Source organism: Coregonus lavaretus (genome assembly GCF_964263955.1).
Source record: "Coregonus lavaretus genome assembly, chromosome: 18".
NCBI lineage: Eukaryota > Metazoa > Chordata > Actinopteri > Salmoniformes > Salmonidae > Coregonus > Coregonus lavaretus.
This window is the reverse complement of record NC_140005.1, coordinates 50,219,302-50,236,079: the sequence shown is the minus strand read 5'-3', so window position 1 is coordinate 50,236,079 and position 16,778 is coordinate 50,219,302. Positions and strand designations below refer to the sequence as shown.

Here is a 16,778-nt window from a genome sequence, read left to right as displayed (position 1 = left end):
CATAATTAGTTAAATAAAGTCCACCTTTGTGCAATCTAAGTGTCACATGATCTGTCACATGATCTCAGAATATATACACACCTGTTCTGAAAGGCCCCAGAGTCTGCAACACCACTAAGCAAGGGGCACCACCAAGCAAGCGGCACCATGAAGTCCAAGGAGCTCTCCAAACAGGTCAGGGACAAAGTTGTGGAGAAGTACAGATCAGGGTTGGGTTATAAAAAAATATCAGAAACTTTGAACATCCCACGGAGCACTATTAAATCCATTATAAAAAAATGGAAAGAATATGGCTCCACAACAAACCTGCCAAGAGAGGGCTGCCCACCAAAATTCACGGACCAGGCAAGGAGGGCATTAATCAGAGAGGCTCTGCAGATTGGAGTATCTGTCCATAGGACCACTTTAAGCCATAAACTCCACAGAGCTGGGCTTTACGGATGAATGGCCAGAAAAAAGCCATTGCTTAAAGGAAAAAATAAGCAAACACGTTTGGTGTTCGCCAAAAGGCATGTGGGAGACTCCCCAAACATATGGAAGAAGGTCCTCTGGTCAGATGAGACTAAAATTGAGCTTTTTGGTCACACCTCCCGAGTGGCGCAGTGGTCTAAGGCACTGCATTGCAGTGCTAGCTGTGCCACTAGAGATCCTGGTTCGAATCCAGGCTCTGTTGTAGCCGGCCGAGAGACCCATGGGGCGGTGCACAATTGGCCCAGCATTGTCCAGGGTAGGGGAGAGAATGGCCGGCAGGGATGTAGCTCAGTTGGTAGAGCATGGCGTTTGCAATGCCAGGATTGTGGGTTTGTTTCCCACGGGGGTCAGTATGAAAAAAATAAAAGAATGTATGCACTCACTAACTGTAAGTTGCTCTGGATAAGAGCGTCTGCTAAATTACTAAAATGTAAATCAAGGAAATCGCTATGTCTGGCGCAAACCCATCACCCCGAGAACACCATGAATGTTTTTCATCGGCAGGGACTTGGAAACTGGTCAGAATTGAAGGAATTATGGATGGTGCTAAATACAGGGAAATTCTTGAGGGAAACCTGTTTCAGTCTTCCAGAGATTTGAGACTGGGACGGAGGTTCACCATCCAGCAGGACAATGACCCTAAGCATACTGCTAAAGCAACACTCGAGTGGTTTAAGGGGAAACATTGAAATGTCTTGGAATGGCCTAGTCAAAGCCCAGACCTCAATCCAATTGAGAATCTGTGGTATGACTTAAAGATTGCTGTACACCAGCGGAACCCATCCAATTTGAAGGAGCTGGAGCAGTTTTGCCGTGAAGAATGGGCAAAAATCCCAGTGGCTAGATGTGCCAAGCTTATAGAGACATACCCCAAGAGACTTGCAGCTGTAATTGCTGCAAAAGGTGGCTCTACAAAGGATTGACTTGCTTGTTTGTTTCACAATAAAAAATATTTTGCATCTTCAAAGTGGTAGGCATGTTGTAAATCAAATGATACAAACCCCCCAAAAATCCACTTTAATTCCAGGTTGTAAGGCAACAAAATAGGAAAAATGCCAAGGGGGGTGTATACTTTCGCAAGACACTGTACAGTTATAATCTCCACCCGGCACAGCCAGAAGGGGCCTGGCCACCCCTCAGAGCCTGGTTCCTCTCTAGGTTTCTTCCTAGGTTTCTGCCTTTCTAGGGAGTTTTTCCTAGCCACCGTGCTTCTACATCTGCATTGCTTGCTGTTTGGGGTTTTAGGCTGGGTTTCTGTATAGCACTTTGTGACATCTGCTGATGTAAAAAGGGCTTTATAAATACATTTGATTGATTGATGTGTGTATGTGCCTGTGTTTGTCTCTTCATAGTCCCCGCTGTTTGTTTTTAAAATCTGATTCTACTGCTTGCATCAGTTACCTGATGTGGAATAGAGTTCCATGTAGCCATGGCTCTATGTAGTACTGTGCGTCTCCTATAGTCTGTTCTGGATTTAGGGATTGTGAAGAGACCTTTGGTGGCATGTCTTGCGGATTATGCATGGGTGTCCGAGCATGTCAACACTTCTTACAAACAAGTAGTGATGAAGTCAATCTGTCCTCCACTTTGAGCCATGAGAGATTTACATGCATATTATTAATGTTAGCTCTCCATGTACATTTAAGGGCTAGACGTGCTGCCCTGTTCTGAGCCAATTGTAATTTTTCGAGGTCCCTCTTTGTGGCACCTGACCACATGACTGAACAGTAGTCCAGGTGCGACAAAACTAGAGCCTGTAGGACCTGCCTTGTTGATAGTGTTGTTTAAAAGGCAGGATAGCGCTTTATCATGGACAGACTTCTCCCCATCTTAGCTACTGTTATATTAACATGTTTTGACCATGACAGTTTACAATCCAGGGTTACTACAAGCAGTTTAGTCACCTCAAGTAACTAAATTTCCATATTATTTATTATAAGATTTAGTTGAGGTTTAGTGAATGAGGGGTGAATGGGGTGCACTACAACCAAACAGAAGCAAATGGAACAAAACTGGGAGGGACCTACCTGAATTTGTCCAATAGAAACTCTCGGTTTCATTGAAAAATGTTTTATGTTTGAAGTAAACGGTTTCTGTTGCAAAACATTTTGCTACGGTGCAATTTTTTTTGCAACAGTGTCTGACTAATGAATACACCCCTGGTGTAGTGATAACTATCTGGAGATAAATGTCAAGAAAACACAAGACTTGGTGATCAATTTCCAACGAGATATGGCAGGCATCCCCTCCACAAAAAAATGGGACTCAGAAATCCAGAGAGTGAATACATACAAATATCTCAGGTTTAAAATTGACAACAAGCAGATCTTAGAAATTGACAAAAAACTGAGCCTTTTGAAAACCCAGCACTGCCTCTATTTCATGAGAAAGTTGAACTATTTGAATTACCCTGATGACCCTGTTCTACAGCAGTGTAGTCCAGAGCATCCTTTCATTCTGCCTCACGTGTGTTCGGCAACATGTGTGTCCAGGACCATAAGAAGCTGGAGAGAGAGGTCAGACAAGCCAGCTAAATTATTGGCAGTGCCCAAATGTCTGTGACTGAACTACAGAAAGCTGATGACGAACAAAGCAAAACAGCTAATGGATGATGCAAGCCACCCATTCCTGGAGCACCAAATCCACACCTAAAAACCTTCATCCCAGCGGCTGGAACTGTCAGAGCTATCCATCCCCTGTACATAGCTCCTCCCCTCCCCCCATGGTATATGGACTTGCTTCTTATTTATTCTGTTTGTAATTACGTGTGAACCATATTCCAAACTGAATATAGCAAAGGTCTTCTAATCTAATAATAGGCCTAGGCTACAAGTAATCTTCTCAAAGTCATGCAATTGTGCTACTTTTTATTTAATTGAGTCAGCAAAAAGTTTGCCTACATTTAAATGAGTATGAAGAATTAGTAAGTAGGCCCTACTGGAAATGTTCATACAGTCCGTTTGCCATTCAAACGTGTTCATTTAACATGTCAAAGATACATTTCAGAGTGCATGTTAAATTACATTTTGATTACATGGGTTGCCACACCTTTTTATTTATTTTTTACAGCTGAGTACTTAAAAGAAAAACTCAAGTTTTCAAAATATACAACCTTCAAAATACAGAAATACAGCCGGAATGATGCATTTTGCTTCATATGATGCAAAATGCAGCATCATCTGATGCAAAATGCATCATACCACCTGTATTTTTGTATTTTGAAAGTTATTGCTTGTCAGTGATTGCTGACATGCAAAACATTGTGGGATATAAACAATGGACTAATGAAATATTGTTTTTGGGTGGAATTTTCCTTTAAGCCTAAAACTAAACCATGCAAATTTCCCACATAAAATTAGGTTCCATGCCCAATGATAAAGACGTCCTATTACCTCTTTGTAGAGCAGGTCCAAGCTCGCCATCATATGCCGGCTATAGTTCTTGGGGGATAATGAGGCCTGTATTGAGAGATGGGAATGGAAGTGTTACTGAACATACATAGCAAACAAAGGGAGCGGGAAGCGAACCAGGGTCCCCGGCATGAAAGGCAAAACACATCGCGGCAATAGGATTAACCCACTTGGTGGGAATTGTAGCGTGGCTCATATAGCGAGGATTGCTACAATACATACATACATACATACATACAGTGAGGGAAAAAAGTATTTGATCCCCTGCTGATTTTGTACGTTTGCCCACTGACAAAGACATGATCAGTCTATAATTTTAATGGTAGGTTTATTTGAACAGTGAGAGACAGAATAACAACAAAAAAATCCAGAAAAACGCATGTCAAAAATGGAATGGGCTACAAGACCATCGCCAAGCAGGACCTTAATGTGCTTCTTCTTGAGCTACTCCTTTGTTGCCTTGGCCGTGTGTTTTGGGTCATTGTCATGCTGGAATACCCATCCACAACCCATTTTCAATGCCCTGGCTGAGGGAAGGAGGTTCCCACCCAAGATTTGACGTTACATGGCCCCGTCCATCGTCCCTTTGATGCGGTGAAGTTGTCCTGTCCCCTTAGCAGAAAAACACCCCCAAAGGATAATGTTTCCACCTCCATGTTTGACAGTGGGGATGGTGTTCTTGAGGTCATAGGCAGCATTCCTCCTCCTCCAAACACGGTGAGTTGAGTTGATGCCAAAGAGCTCCATTTTGGTCTGATCTGACCACAACACTTTCACCCAGTTCTCCTCTGAATCATTCAGATGTTCATTGGCAAACTTCAGACGGGCATGTATATGTGCTTTCTTGAGCAGGGGGACCTTGCGGGCGCTTCAGGATTTCAGTCCTTCACAGCGTAGTGTGTTACCAATTGTTTTCTTGGTGACTATGGTCCAGCTGCCTTGGGATCATTGACAAGATCCTCCCGTGTAGTTCTGGGCTGATTCCTCACCATTCTCATGATCATTGCAACTCCACAAGGTGAGATCTTGCATGGAGCCCCAGGCCGAGGGAGATTGACAGTTATTTTGTGTTTCTTCCATTTGCGAATAATCGCACCAACTGTTGTTACCTTCTCATCAAGCTGCTTGGCGATGGTCTTGTAGCCCATTCCAGCCTTGTGTAGGTGTACAATCTTGTCCCTGACATCCTTGAAGAGCTCTTTGGTCTTGGCCATGGTGGAGAGTTTGGAATCTGATTGATTGATTGCTTCTGTGGACAGGTGTCTTTTATACAGGTAACAAACTGAGATTAGGAGCACTCCCTTTAAGAGTGTGCTCCTAATCTCAGCTCGTTACCTGTATAAAAGACACCTGGGAGCCAGAAATCTTTCTGATTGAGAGGGGGTCAAATACTTATTTCCCTCATTAAAATGCAAATTCAATTTATAACATGTTTGACATGCATCTTTCTGGAATTTTTTGTTATTATTATGTCTCTCACTGTCCAAATAAACCTACCATTAAAATTATAGACTGATCATTTCTTTGTCAGTGGGCAAAAGTACAAAATCAGCAGAGGATCAAATACTTTTTTCCCTCACTGTATGTAGTACATACTAGCCATATCAAGCTCTCTGTGAATTGATATTTGACTAGTGTAACCAACAGGGTGCGAACCCAGGTATCCTGTGCACCAGAAGAGCAAATTGGTCTGCTAAACCCAAGCCTAGGCATTGATTCAGGAAGCCAATGAAACTCTTCAGGTCTCAGGCAAGGTTGGGACTACTAATCATGCATGTGTGGTCAATGCACTACGTCAGTTACAATTCACCATCCTTCTCCTGCTACTCAGAGACCCATCTGAGCCCTGTTGAAAGTGTGCCTGCTGTGTGGTCAAGGAGCTGCTAGTGTAACGGAGATGGTTCGGAGACCATGTGATGAGTAACTTTGCGTGACTCCAGAAAAATTGCCAAGGTGCATAAAGATGGCGGCCTCCATGCACTTACCACAAATGCCTTGTTTGTTAAGTTCGCCGTACCGTTATACTCCTTTTTAGTAATCGACATTAGCAGAGCATGTATGATCCCAATTTAATCTCCAAGACAGACACTTTCCATTTCAATTTACACATTGCATTTAACATTTTCGGTTTAACATTTGCCATGTTATGTTTACCATTTTCATTTAGTTTATGATTTCCAATTTTTTTCATTTTAACATTGCAATTTCATTGTGGCATGAATCATGCACACCGATATTAAAATATAAATGCATTTCAATGTAACATTCATGCAGACTTAAATGGGAAAAGCCTTTCAAAACGTGCTATTGATTTATCATTATCCAATCAGCTGATTAAATTGCTGCTAGTAAAGTTATAATGGTTATGATATTATTCTTATTATTTAGACTCGCCCTATTATTGCAGTACTGACACAGGTCATTGCCCCCAATGAAGAGGGTCACCAATTTCCAGTCCTTCTCGAAATCCACCGCCTGTGTATGTGAGTGGGATAGAGAGGGAGAGGGAAATAAGAGAGGGAGACAATGTTGTCCAATTATTGATGCAGCAAACACACAACAGAGATGATTGTTCGTCCAAAAATGCACAATATGTCAGCTTTTGGGTGTATGCAAGCCATCCGAAAAGCCCCTCTGCTGCCACTGTAAGAGGTACTGCAAGTTTTACTCACTTGAATTGAATTAATAATAAATACAAAATAGGGAGTGGAAAAGCTATCCTTAAAAAGGCTATGGTGCTACACATTGGTGGTGGATGGGCAAGTCAACAATCCCATACATCGTAAAGCCCTTTATGGTGCTGCTACATAAATGCAAGCCATTATTATAATTAGGGCTGTCTGAGTTAATCAGTTAACTCGAGTTAACTTTTTGAAATGTTAGTTTTTTTTATCGCATTGTCCGAATGCGTTGAAAATAAGCTGAAAACATCCGAAATAGATAATCTATACAGCTAAAATCAATGCCATGTAAAAACAAGTTGACATTGAGGTTAAATAAAGTGTGCTTTCTCAATTAACACATTTTGCTAACATTTAATTTAGACAAAATCAAGACAGCAATATTATTGTAATGTTCTTTGTATGAAAAATCTTAAATTACAGCTCACTTAATTGCAGCAAATTCTGCAAGTTAACTCGATTAAATGTTTTAATCGTTTGACAGCCCTAATTATAATATAATGTTATCTCTTCTCACTGTATAGATATTATCTAGAGATATTATCTCTTCTCACCGTATTGTTCTTCATGGCATCGATGAGGCGTCTGACCTGCTCTGGGATTCCCCTGTGTGAGTTAAAGGGAGGAGTTAGAAACATAAGGGCATTTTCAAAACCAGGATCTGTCAAATACGCAGAAACTCAATGGTTTTTAACGGGAGTTGTGGTCGGGAGAGGGCTTAGGCTTGAGTGACGGCGCTGTCCATCCACCAACTGAAAAACGTTGAATAGCATTTATCCCCAATAATTTCTCACCAGTCCACCACAACGCTGTCGGACAAACCAAAACCAGGTGCCACCAAACCAAAGGGCATGAAACGCATGTCCAACGCGGCTGTGCGGTGGGGAGAAATTATTAGGTATAAACGCTGTTTGACATATTCAGTTGGTTGACGGGATACGTTGTTGTAACTTGTTGACAATAGTTTTTATAGGTAGACACATTTTAACTATCTACACTTTGTGGATAATGACTGAAATACAGGTAAATTAAATTATTGGTCGAGAAAAACATGAGGCACCGCGTATAAGTCCTACATAATGGTGTTAAAAGCTCATATCAGCTGTTACGTTGCGCTGATGGTAGCTTTCTCTAGGCCTAACGACAGTTGACATTATAACAGGCTACTTACGCTACTTTGGCTCCTGACACAGCCACATTGAAGCCATTCTGCTTCTTGCTCTGACCCTTGGAGACACCTTCGATGTTTGGGTTGAATTTCCTCAGAATATCTGACACAAGGGAACCAGATAGACACTAGTACACAACGGGAACTTGTACGTGAGCGCAGTGTTTCTTAAAATAAGTGACGGTTCATTCTCCGCTCCGGGGCTGTATCCACATAGCGTCTCAGAATAGAAAATTGCTCGTAAGTGCTGAGAATAGAGACATTTAACTCCTACTCTTACGGTAAACGAAAAAGCTATATGCATGACGCCTCTTAAGTCATGAGAGTCCTACCTAGTCGACAGATATTTAGGAGACCTCATGAGCTGTCCAAACAAGTTAAGATGTACCAGTAGCCTATGTGTCTTGATAATATAAAAAGTCAGCGAGTCAGAGGTTCCCATGGCATAGACACTCAATTGCTTTGGAATTGTTGTAGGAATGTTGTGACATTTCTGTATGATCAACCCATAAATGACCTAGACTTACATTCAACAATATCTCTTGCGCTTTTGACAATGATTTCACAAGACCTATTTCACATGATATGCCTAAATACTTATAACCACTAGGCTATTAAATAATTAAAATTTTTATTTTGATTATTTGATTGTTATTTCAAGTTATCCCTTTGGAGCCCAATATCCGTTTTTTTTTATATGTCTAAATTGGGCATATCTATAAGTTAGGCAATTGAAGACATCTATGTTAACTTTGATTGTGTTCAGTAAGAATGATAGACCTCAAACATTTTATGCATTATTGGCAAGTGACTTGGGAACCGATTCGAACTTAGGAAATGTACGCCTTTCCTATGTGTTTTAATTTAAGCACTTCTTAGTAATTGATATTAACTTACCTTTGCATACACAGAATACATTTAATTCAACCCCCGAAAACACAACCACTGGCTGGTCGACAGAATTGATCAAGGAGCTTTTCAATCAATTTGTTTTTAAGTTCATATATCTAAGCTATATGGAATTGTTTTAAGTAGGTCATACCAAGGATCATTTTGCTATTTGATTTTGAATTTTAAACCCCCTTGAAGTATCCCCCAAAAAACATTTTTTAAATGAAAAATGTTATTTGGTCTTATTGCTATTAGCCCATACCAACACATTGAATAACATATTCAGTACATGGAACAACACATAGTCCCCCCCCAAAAAAGAATCAAAAGGAAGTTTGTTCTGAAGTGTCTGTCCTATATCTGAGAGATATAAGAAAGATCAGGATTTTTTTGGCGGACATGTACCCCTTATTTTTGGCACTAAACAGTCTCCAAATACTTCCATAAATTTGTTCAACTGGTACCGGGGGACCTTCAGACAAGTCTTGTGAGGCCTGTGGGCGTCCCTGTGAGAGTCTCACCTTTCCACAGAGGGTTCATATTAGTGTGTAGCCCAAACCGTTTGGACGCTACAGACAGAAGTTGGCAGATCGCAGTTCCGACTTCAGACGAGTCCCAAGACGCTTGTGGGGGTCGTAGAGAAAAAACAGAGAACATGTTCGTGAGAGTCTCATCTTTCCATAGAGGGGTCATAATATTTTGTAGGTCCAACCGTTCGGACGCTACAGACGATTTTGTGAGAAGACCGATTTTCGGGATGTCTCATGGTTTGACAAACACAGGTCTAGCTCTGTCACCTTTCCCCGCAGATGCGGAAGTGCAACATCGGCGGATGCGGTGGATTGATAGATATCTCTAGCTTAAACTGAAAGATTTATATGGGGATTTTTTTGTATTATGCTAATTCGATTTCCATGGGGGCACAGACATCGACTATAGGGTTGTTAAAGAGCAGCTGCTTTTAAAAAGCAACGAATCCCTTTGAAAACGGTCTGTGTGAGTCAGAAACAGTTATTCTAGTGTCAAGACTTACTACTAAGTCCAAATAGGATAATTTTGGTCATAAAGTCAGTCTCGTCTAAAACGGAGTTTGGAACATCCGTGCTTCACAACGTGTAAATTAAAATTTTATTTAGATTTGATGATGTCGATTTGCCCACTAACATGGGGTGAACAGCTGCGGTGATTGCTCTCTGTCCAAAAGCATAGACATTAAGACAGACCTGTCGAGCAGCTCAGACTTTGTTTACATAATACAAAATGTCCCAATTTGTTTTACTTGAGAAATACTGCACCAAACACCTTTAGCTAGATGTAAAATTGTGCAACTAAAACATCCCTGGTAAAAACACCAACATTTAGAGGTCTTAGTATGGGGTGTTTAATTGCGGGTGCCCCGGTTTGCATGGTTCTGGAAGTGGATGTGCCCCGGTAGGAAGATTAGGGAGAGTAGGTGTGGAGTCCTGGAGGTCCAGGGAGTAAGCTGGATTCTCAGGCCCAGGGACAGGGAAGGCAGGTAGCCAGGCAGGACTGTGGAGCTCCTGAGAGGGCGAGACAGCAGTGAGGGCCAGACAGGGGTGCCTTGAGTAGGGAGAGGTCACCAGGTCAGTGGGGGCCTGTCTGGAGCTCCAGAGAGGGCCAGTCCCCAAGTCCAGAACAGACTCCCGGAAACGCATAGTACTACACAGAGCCATGACTACATGGAACTCTATTATCATGCAAGCAGTAAAATTAGATTTCAACAATGGATAAAATTACACCTTATGGAACAAAGCGGACTGTGAAGAGACCCACAGGCAAACACACACGCTAGCACACACATGCTAGCAAAGACACACACGTACATTTAAATATTGTTGTATGATGGTATTGTAAATGTTGTGCTGTGGATATGTAGTGGTGTGGTCATGTTATGTGATGTACTGTTTTATTTTGTTTGTTTATTTTGTGATGTGGACCCCAGGAAGAGTAGCTGCAGCCTTGGCAGCAGCTAATGGGGATCCATAATAAATACAAATATGGGTGAGGGAGGAGTGAGGCCCAGACAGGGGTGTGGTCACCAGATCAGTGGGGTCCTGTTTGGACCTCCAGAGATGGCCAAGAAGGGTGAGGCAGCAGTGAGGCCCAGACAGGTGTGCCTCGAATAACGGAGAGTCAGTGGGGGCCTATTTAGAAGTCAGGTAGGCCCATGTGAGTAGTTGTGTGACACTGTCCTTCAGGGGGGCAGAGCAGGAAGCCTCTGTACCCATTTTTTTAGCGCCCAGTGGTGTGTGGAGTTAGCCTGATGACTCACACTAAATTCTTCCACTGAGACTGCCATCATTGAAGTCGTTTGTGCTGACAAGGGGCACGAGGGGTGTTGTACAAAACAAAGTAATCAGCGATTGTATCGTCTCTAACCAATCTGAGTATGAAAGCCTATGACACATTATTTAACCGCCGTTTTACCCAAGTGTGCTCTGGCCCAATCCATCCGTTTCTGGACCAATCAGAGAGCCCCGAATGTGTTTGCATTCGATGAAGGGTTGGGGAGTTACTCAGATCGATTCATTGTGGAGAAAAAACTAACGTCCGTTGGAGTGGCGTAGTGTTTGGCAAGTGCAAGGAGACTGGGAAAAGGGTATGCCTAGTCAGTTGCACAACTGAATGCATTCAAACGAAATGTGTGTCATGACTCTCTCCTTGGTGAGGATCAGAGGTGCCAGATTAGCTTGGCAAATGGATGACAGATAGCCAGACCCCCCCCCCCCCCCCCCCCCCTCCCACAGGAGAGGAGAAGGGGAGTTGGGCCGGTTTTATGACTTAAACGTTTGCAGAAAAGGACTCCTTTTGGTCTCTAGTATGGGAAGACTGAGATTTTCTTTGTTCCAGAGACTCTTTGCTGCCTAAAAACTCTTACGTCAATAAAAGTGAACATTGGAACATTATTCCTGAGCTCCAACTGTTTGGAATGGTCAGTGGGGATCTAAAGAATAATCATGTCATATTGTTTATTATTTTGTGATGTTATTAAAAACTGCATGAACCAAATACTGTAACTTAGGAAGGATACCCCATTTACCTGTCAAGTTTCCATCCAATACGTTGTCTATGTGATATGAAAATTGATGAAAATATTTTTGTTAAAATAGGAATGTGATATTAGGAGTCATAAGAGATATCTTCTAATCATATCCTTTGCACAGTACTGTAACTAGCCACGCCCCAAGTGCCATTGGAGATCGTGTCAGCAAGTAGGAACGCCCCTTTTACCAAAAAGGCATAAAGGCTTGAAAGACAAATTAACATTAGACCAGGAAGCCGGAGCTGTGGCTACATGGCTTAAAGTGGTTAGACCAGAAAGACCAGAAAACGTGAGAGTGGCAACTGCACGCTTAGAATTGTTAGAACTTTTAATGAGAAAGACCAGCCGACGTGAAGCGCGAGCTCACGTTATAAATGGTTAAACCTCTACAGACATGCCGACGTGCAGCGGGAGCTGAGCGCTACAAATGGTTGACACTCTACAGACCAGAAAACGTGAGACGGTAGTCCATACGTTTGAAATGGTGAAACTCTGAAACTCTCAACCTCTACACGAGGTGAAGAAGCAGATAAACACACTAGACCTTATCATATCAGTCTGCAGCTGGCATGTAAAGTAGTCTAGAACTTTCACTAAAGACATGAGATGGGAAGGACAATCCCATCTCAAACAACCGTTGGTACATCTGAAGCATCTATTCTAGCAAATACTCCATTCGAAGACAAGCCGAGTCACTCAAAACCTTTTTGAGAAAGTGGTTCAGCAGAGAGAAGATGATCAAGGACAGCTACGTGTAAATATATATTGCATTTCTAATCCGAATGAGCGGTGGTTAGGGTGCTATGTATTAACATTTCTATGAGCGTAGCTTCCAAATGTCACGATAGTTGAATCTCTTTGTCTCTCCCTTTCTGATTACTCTTTTTATAACCAAACAGTCATGCTATTAGTCCAGTCCACTAGGGACCTGTTTTCATTGTATTACATTAGTAATCAATAACCTATACCGTGTGTGTGTGTTTATGTATTCTGTGTTATTATTAAGTTAGTTAGTAAATAAATAATTAAGCCAATTTGTGTATTGCTGATTCATCAATAAGGTTAGGGTTCTTGCAGGTTCAAGGAGTATGCAACATTCAGAATGAGACTGATAATGAGGTAATAATTAGTTTTGTGAATGTTATCCAGAGATTTTTGTCCATTAAAATAACATCAAATTGATCAGAAATACAGTGTAGACATTGTTAATGTTGTAAATGGCTATTGTAGCTGGAAATGACTGATATTTTATGGAATATCTACATAGGCGTACAGAGGCCCATTATCAGCAACCATCAGTCCTGTGTTCCAATGGCACGTTGTGTTTGCTAATCCAAGTTTATCATTTTAAAAGGCTAATTGATAATTAGAAAACCCTTTTGCAATTATGTTAGCACAGCTGAAAACTGATGTGCTGATTAAAGAAGCAATAAAACTGGCCTTCTTGAGACTAGTTGAGTATCTGGAGCATCACTCCCCCCCAAAATAAAATAATAATAATAATAAAACTAAAGATTTTTTTTTTTTTTTTTGACATTTATGCACTCACTAACTGTATGTCGCTCTGGATAAGAGCGTCTGCTAAATAACAAAAATTTTAAAAATGTAAAATCAGCAATTGTGGGTTCGATTACAGGCTCAAAATGGCCAGAAACAAATAACTTTCTTCTGAAACTCGTCAAAGAAAAAGCCATATCTCAGACTGGCCAATAAAAATAAAAGATTAAGATGGGCAGCCTGAGATATTGCTTTTTCTTTGCAACTCTGCCTAGAAGGTCAGCATCCAGGAGTCGCCTCTTCACTGTTGACGTTGAGACTGGTGTTTTGCAGGTACTATTTAATGAAAATGCCAGTTGAGGACCTGTGAGGCGCCTGTTTCTCAAACTAGACACGCTAATGTATTTGTCCTCTTGCTCAATTGTCCACCGGGGCCTTCCACTCCTCTTTCTATTCTGGTTAGAGCCAGTTTGCGCTGTTCTGTGAAGGGAGTAGTACACAGCGTTGTACGAGATCTTCAGTTTCTTGGCAATTTCTCGCATAGAATTGCCTTCATTTCTCAGAACAAGAATAGACTGACGAGTTTCAGAAGAAAGTAATTTGTTTCTGGCCATTTTGAGCCTGTAATCGAACCCACAATTGCTGATGCTCCAGATACTCAACTAGTCTCAAGAAGGCCAGTTTTCAGCTGTGCTAACATAATTGCAAAATAGTTTTCTAATTAGTTAGCCTTTTAAAATGAAAAACGTGGATTAGCAAGCACAACGTGCCATTGGAACACAGAACTGATGGTTGCTGATAATGGGCCTCTGTACGCCTAAGTAGACGTCCATAAAAAATCAGCCGTTTCCAGCTACAATAGCCATTTACAACATTATCAATGTCTACACTGTATTTCTGATCAATTTGATGTTATTTTAATTGACCAAAAAAAATAAACACAGACAATTCTAAGTGATCTCAAACTTTTGAACGGTAGTATGTATATATATATATATATATATACAGTGAGGGAAATAAGTATTTGATCCCCTGCTGATTTTGTACGTTTGCCCACTGACAAAGACATGATCAGTCTATAATTTTAATGGTAGGTTTATTTGAACACGAGAGACAGAAAAAAAATCCAGAAAAACGCATGTCAAAAATGTTATAAATTGATTTGCATTTTAATGAGGGAAATAAGTATTTGACCCCTCTGCAAAACATTACTTAGTACTTGGTGGCAAAACCCTTGTTGGCAATCACAGAGGTCAGACGTTTCTTGTAGTTGGCCACCAGGTTTGCACACATCTCAGGAGGGATTTTGTTCCACTCCTCTTTGCAGATCTTCTCCAAGTCATTAAGGTTTTGAGGCTGACGTTTGGCAACTCGAACCTTCAGCTCCCTCCACAGATTTTCCATGGGATTAAGGTCTGTAGACTGGCTAGGCTACTCCAGGACCTTAATGTGCTTCTTCTTCAGCCACTCCTTTGTTGCCTTGGCCGTGTGTTTTGGGTCATTGTCATACTGGAATACCCATCCACGACCCATTTTCAATGCCCTGGCTGAGGGAAGGAGGTTCTCACCCAAGATTTGACGGTACATTGCCCCGTCCATCGTCCCTTTGATGCGGTGAAGTTGTCCTGTCCCCTTAGCAGAAAAACACCCCCAAAGCATAATGTTTCCACCTCCATATTTGATGGTGGGGATGGTGTTCTTGGGGTCATAGGCAGCATTCCTCCTCCTCCAAACACGGCGAGTTGATGCCAAAGAGCTCCATTTTGGTCTCATCTGACCACAACACTTTCACCCAGTTCTCCACTAAATCATTCAGATGTTCATTGGCAAACTTCAGACGGCCCTGAATATGTGCTTTCTTGAGCAGGGGGACCTTGTGGGCGCAGCAGGATTTCAGTCCTTCACGGCGTAGTGTGTTACCAATTGTTTTCTTGGTGACTATGGTCCCAGCTGCCTTGAGATCATTGACAAGATCCTCCCGTGTAGTTCTGGGCTGATTCCTCACCGTTCTCATGATCATTGCAACTCCACGAGGTGAAATCTTGCATGGAGCCTCAGGCCGAGGGAGATTGACAGTTATTTTGTGTTTCTTCCATTTGCGAATAATCGCACCAACTGTTGTCACCTTCTCACCAAGCTGCTTGGCGATGGTCTTGTAGCCCATTCCAGCCTTGTGTAGGTCTACAATCTTGTCCCTGACATCCTTGGAGAACTCTTTGGTCTTGGCCATGGTGGAGAGTTTGGAATCTGATTGATTGATTGCTTCTGTGGACAGGTGTCTTTTATACAGGTAACAAGCTGAGATTAGGAGCACTCCCTTTAAGAGTGTGCTCCTAATCTCAGCTCGTTACCTGTATAAAAGACACCTGGGAGCCACAAATCTTTCTGATTGAGAGGGGGTTTAAATACTTATTTCCCTCATTAAAATGCAAATCAATTTATAACATTTTTTTTAGTTTTTCTGGATATTTTTGTTGTTATTCTGTCTCTCACTGTTCAAATAAACCTACCATTAAAATTATAGACTGATAATTTATTTGTCATTGGGCAAACGTACAAAATCAGCAGGGGATCAAATACTTGTTTCTGTCACGGATTCTGCCGAGGCTGCTCATCCTCCTTGCTCGGGCAGGCTTCGGCGTTCGTCGTCCCCGGAGTACTAGCTACTGCCATTCGTTGTTATCGGTGTTTGTTTAGTTTTGTCTGTATTGTTTACACCTGTTCGTCATTATGTTAATTGTTTCCCTTATAATTACCCCTGTCTCTCATCTGTACTTTGTGTGTGATTGTTTTCCCCTTCACGGTTGTCTATTTTGTGAGCGGGTTATTTCCTCCCTGCGTGGAGTTATTTTCTGTGTCCTTTTGGATCCTTTTCGTATTAAAAGTACGTATCCGAGAGTTCTGTGTCCTGCGCCTGACTTCGTTTACCGCATCTCACAGACAGTCGTGACAGTTTCCCTCACTGTATAACCACTCTTTAATTATCTTATATTCCCCTTTCTTTTAATTAATATACCCTACATTATAATTGTATTTCACATTTATCAGTGCATTATTTCAGTGCAATAGGCCTTTCGCATTATTCAAAATATTCAAATGTGTCCCCTAAAAAGTATGCATGCCAGTATATTAGGCAAGAATTTAAAAAGTTGGCAAAGTAATCGTGGCAGGCAAATTATATCAAATGTTTCACCGTTGCAACATTTGATGTACAGTCATATTCATCGTGGTTGTCTGAAGTGTGCTATGGAGTTCACAGCTGACGATGATGCCTCATTACAATTGGTTATACCCAATCATTTGCAACAATGTCAATGAGTGTCACCACAATCTTCCTTTTTGGTACCTCAAACTGTCATGATAACCAACTGAGAAACATTTATGAATTGATTTTACTACTGGCTCAGAGTTTGTCTAAGCACTGTCTTAATATCATCCTAAAATCCTACTCTGAGCTGGGATTTTTTTTGGTCTTATAACCAATGCTATGTATTGGCCAATGAGAGGCTCTGACGCCACCGTTCACCATATTGGTGCTTCTCAGAAGGAGCAGTCGTCCATAGGAATTCATGGAATTCTACAATATTTCAAAATGT

The 16,778-nt window shown here is 41.6% G+C and overlaps 1 protein-coding gene across 1 annotated transcript in view; it reads right to left on the bottom strand.

The window, feature by feature from the left end:
* The window catches only part of LOC311145668 (phospholipase B1, membrane-associated-like), a gene marked incomplete at both ends in the record, with an annotated part of 147,455 nt that overhangs the window by 44,187 nt on the left and 86,490 nt on the right, over positions 1-16,778 (bottom strand). The window contains 4 exons of the mRNA XM_084181931.1: positions 3,864-3,929; positions 6,276-6,356; positions 7,117-7,168; positions 7,734-7,833. Of these exons, the coding sequence (XP_084038057.1) occupies positions 3,864-3,929; positions 6,276-6,356; positions 7,117-7,168; positions 7,734-7,833 (299 nt within the window). The remainder of the gene's footprint in view (positions 1-3,863; positions 3,930-6,275; positions 6,357-7,116; positions 7,169-7,733; positions 7,834-16,778) is intronic.